Source organism: Vulpes lagopus, unplaced genomic scaffold (assembly GCF_018345385.1).
Source record: "Vulpes lagopus strain Blue_001 unplaced genomic scaffold, ASM1834538v1 ctg1018, whole genome shotgun sequence".
Classification (NCBI taxonomy): domain Eukaryota; kingdom Metazoa; phylum Chordata; class Mammalia; order Carnivora; family Canidae; genus Vulpes; species Vulpes lagopus.
Window position 1 is genome coordinate 376 of NW_024570312.1, and position 4,579 is coordinate 4,954.

Here is a 4,579-nt window from a genome sequence, read left to right on the forward strand (position 1 = left end):
ACAGCTTCGGCAAATTCCTTAGCAGGCTTAAAAGCTGCGATGTTATGTTCAGGAATAATAATCGTTGTATTTTTAGTAATATTTCTAGCCGTCTTAGCCGCTCTATGCTTTAGATAAAAGGTACCGAAGTTTCTGAAGTTAACAGTATTTCCGCCGATAAGTGCAGACTTTATTGTACTTGCATACGCATCGATAACCTTGGCTACAATTTCTTTATCAACACCAGTTTGTTTTACAACAGACTTGATGATTTCAATTTTAGTCATGTCAGCTTAGTAGTTATGTTGTTCCTTTGAAAGTCTCGTCTTTAGCAGCCCTCATCCTAATCTAAAGATTGTTACATGCTAAACATTTATCCTATTACATTTTTGATGCGGACTATTGATGCTCATTAAAACGGATGCAAAGATATAATTTCCAGTTGATTTAGAGAAATTTTATCATGTATTTTCACTAGAATTCAACTGATTTTTGACATGACAAATGATTTTGACAAGCAAACATTGAGTACCAAAACCCTAGTTACTTATCAAAATCATTTTTAAAGAAATTAGTTAGTCTTTCGTTACCGGAATTTTTTCGACTCGACGGATGTGTCTGCCACCTTCAAAATTCAGTTCCGAAAAACTCATCCATAATGTTGCGAGCTGTTTCGGTATCGATATATCTACCGGGCATTACCAAAACATTTGCATCATTATGCAAACGCGTCATGTGAGCTATTTCAGGAATCCAGACAAGAGCTGCTCTAACATGCTGATGCTTATTGAGCGTCATGGAAATTCCTTCACCGCTTCCGCAAATAGCAATACCTTGACCAACTTCACCTTCCTTCATACCATTAGCTAAAGCATGAGCGAAGTCAGGATAGTCACAACTGTCTGTAGAATATGTGCCATAATCCTTAAAAGGGAATATGCTTTTCTTCCAGATATTGCTTAACAAACTGTTTTAATTCAAAACCAGCGTGATCGCTAGCCAATCCTATTGTTTGCATTATCAATAAAACTTATTCATTGAGAAATTTTGCAACCTCATTGTGGATATTCTGTGGCGTATAACCCAACTTCTCATCCAGCACCTTATAGGGAGCACTGAAACCAAAGCCTTTCAAGTCCGTAAACTTTACCGTTACCGCCAACAAGTCCTTCAAAAGTAACAGGAAGACCAGCCGTCAAACCGAAAATCTTAGCATTCTTGGGCAAAAGACCTTCTTGATATTCTTTGCTTTGACGACGGAAAAGTCCTTCGCTGGGGCAGCTAACGACTCTAGCCTTAATACCATCTTGCTTCAACAAAGTAGCAGTTTCTGCAAGTGTGCTAACTTCAGATCCTGAAGCAATCAGAATTACATCAGGATTTTCTTCTTGAATAACTGCATAAGCGCCATGAGCGACACCTTCTTCATAATTAGTACCTGCAGGTAAATCGTTAACATTCTGTCTGCTAAAAATCAATGCCGTAGGAGTACTCATATTTTCCATGGCCATTTTCCAACAAGCAGTAACTGCATGTACATCGCAAGGACGGAACACACGCACACTATCATTGCCGCTGTGATTCTTAAGTTTCTCCATGAGACGGATTTGAGCTTCCTGCTCCACGGGTTCATGAGTAGGACCATCTTCTCCCACGCGGAAAGCGTCATGCGTCCAAACGAACTTCACAGGAACTTCCATCAAAGCAGCCATACGGATTGCCGGTTTCATATAGTCAGAGAATACGAAGAACGTACCCATAGCCGTAATCATACCGCCATGCAACATGATACCAATACATACACATGCCATGGTAAGTTCTGATACACCAGCCTGCAAGAAACCACCTGCAAAAATTCGTACGACTAATTTCTGTCGCATGCTTCAAGAAACCATCGGTTTTGTCTGAGTTACACAAGTCTGCCGATGATACAATCATATTGGGAACATACTGTGACAACAAAGCCAAGCAATTAGCCGATCCGTTACGAGTAGGCGAATTAGGTTTCTGTTCGATTGTATCCCAAGGAATTTGCGGCAATTTACCTGCCATCCAGTCGTCAAGCAAAGCAGCCTTATCAGCATTTGCTTCAGCCCAAGCCTTTTCTTCAGCCTTACGTTCAGCAACAATTTTACGCAAATCCTGCTTACGTTCTTCATACATTTGAGCTACTTCGTCTCGAATCACAAAAGGATTCTCAGGATCAGCGCCCAAGTTTTTAATCGTATTCACGTAAGCATCACCGCCCTAAAGGAGCACCATGCGTTTTGCAATCACGTTCATAAGACGTATTGTCAGCCTTACGACAGCCCTTACCCATTACGCAGTGACCAATAATAAGCGTAGGACGGCTTTCTTTCACGTTGAGCCTCCTTCAAGGCAGCACGAATCTGTTCACAGTCATTGCCGTCAATCTCAATTACATTCCAATTCCAAGAACGATACTTCATTCCTGTATCCTCAGAAATAACAGTAGCCGTTTCGGTTGACAACTGAATTTCGTTGGCATCAAAGAACATAATCAAGTTATTCAAGCCCAAGTGACCAGCAATGCGTCCGGCACCTTGTGAAATTTCTTCCTGAATACCGCCATCCGAGATATAGGCATAAATCTTTTCTTTGTCAAAACCCGGATTTCCCGTACGTGCATACAAAGCCTTAGCAGCAATAGCAGCACCCACAGCATAGGTATGTCCCTGTCCTAAGGGGCCGCTGGTATTTTCGATACCTCTTTCCGGACAAACTTCAGGGTGTCCGGGAGTTGGCGATCCCCACTGACGGAATTGTTTTAAGTCCTCGATGCTAAAGTTTCCAATGAGGGCTAATTGTGAATATAGCATCGGTGACATGTGGCCAGGATCCAGGAAGAAGCGATCGCGGCAACGCCATGTAGGTTCATCGGGGTCAAAGGTCAAGAATTCGGAATAGAGCACGTTGATAAGTCTGCACCGCCCATTGCACACCACCTGGGTGGTCCCGATTTTGCGCGTTCAACCATACTTGCTGCCAATATACGTATGTTATCAGCTGCAAGATTCATGAGTTCTTTTGAGTGTTCCATTGATATATTGCTATATTCGGTTAAATTCATTGCAATTTTGATGTGCATAATTGCTTACACACCTATTTATTAGCGCAAAGTTTACAAAATTATTGGTATTTCTATGGATATTTTTGCTTGAAAAGACCCTTTTTATTAAGAAACCTTATGCATTTAAGCACGATAATCAAGCATAAGCATCAACCATTAAGTACAAAATGAATCTATTAAATACTCAATTCATCAAGTACCTTAATAAGTTTCTTATCCCATGCTCTTACGCTTGCCGATGGCATCAATAAAAGGCACATATACCACCTCGTTATTACGCACACCTACCATTACATTTCTCTGTCCCTGTACCAATGCTTCATAGCACCGGACACCTACCTGCGAGGCCAAAATTCTATCACGAGCAGAAGGGCGACCACCGCGTTGTAAATGTCCCAAAATAGAAACACGAACATCGAAGTTTGGAATACTCCTTATTTACGCGGTCAGCGTAATACATTGCACCGCATTTAGGACTTTCACTGACAATAACGATACAACTCTTCTTACTTTTACGAATACCACGCGACATGAATGCAATGAGCTGATCGCTGCCCGTAGTATCTTCCGGAATGATTGCAGCTTCTGCACCGGCAGCAATCGCACTATTCTGCGCCAAGAATCCAGCATCGCGTCCCATCACTTCAACAAAGAAAATACGTTCATGTGATGTAGCGGTATCACGAATTTTATCAACACATTCTGTAATTGTATTTAAGGTAGTGTCGTAACCAATCGTGTTGTCCTGTGCCATACAAGTCGTTATCAATAGTACCTGGCAAACCGATACAAGGAAAATCGTATTCTTCTGCCAATTTCATTGCACCTGTCAGCGAGCCATTACCGCCAATAACAATCAAAGCATCTATCGACTCTTTCTTTAATGTCTCTTACGCTTTTTTCCGACCGGCAGGTGTCTGGAATTCTTTGAACGTGCAGTACGCAATATAGTACCACCCGTTTGTATAATATTACTGACGTCCTCGGTCGTAAAGTTCTTGACTTCATCATTTATGAGTCCATCAAAGCCGCGATAAATACCCTTAATTTTATAACCATTGCAAATACCACTTCTGGTCACAGCACGGATTGCTGCATTCATGCCGGGAGCATCACCACCCGATGTAAGAATGCCGACACATCTAATTTTACCCATATTCTTACCTTTTTGAAGATTGAAATATTTCGTGTAATTATTTTTATAAGAAAATTCTTTACATCAAGATTGACTGTGCAACAAACACAAGAATTCCGACAAAAAAACCAACAAATATCTTAGGGGTAATATGCCGGGAAATACCAACCAAAACTAACACCCTCCATTCGCATAAGCAAAATGCCAGCCAGTGTTCCTGTTGAAAGTAACGAACCACCCAATGCTGTTACATAGCTCAGCAATGGCCAGAAATCGCTTTCAGCCCGCACCACATCCGGCAAAACGGCTGCATCAGACTGATTAAAGATACTTACACCTGCAATCAAGGTTGGAATATTACCCAGGAAAGCAGC

General features: G+C 41.5%; 1 protein-coding gene across 1 annotated transcript; it reads right to left on the reverse strand.

Moving 5' to 3' along the window:
* Positions 1 to 606: 606 nt before the first annotated feature.
* On the reverse strand, positions 607 to 4,172 carry LOC121483777 (transketolase-like). The gene is made up of 6 exons (XM_041742339.1): positions 3,965 to 4,172; positions 3,513 to 3,712; positions 2,349 to 2,945; positions 1,968 to 2,226; positions 1,136 to 1,825; positions 607 to 881 (listed from the first exon to the last, which is right to left on the reverse strand). The coding sequence occupies exons 1-6, from the start codon at positions 4,170 to 4,172 to the stop codon at positions 607 to 609; spliced, it is 2,229 nt and encodes a 742-aa protein (XP_041598273.1).
* Positions 4,173 to 4,579: the final 407 nt, after the last annotated feature.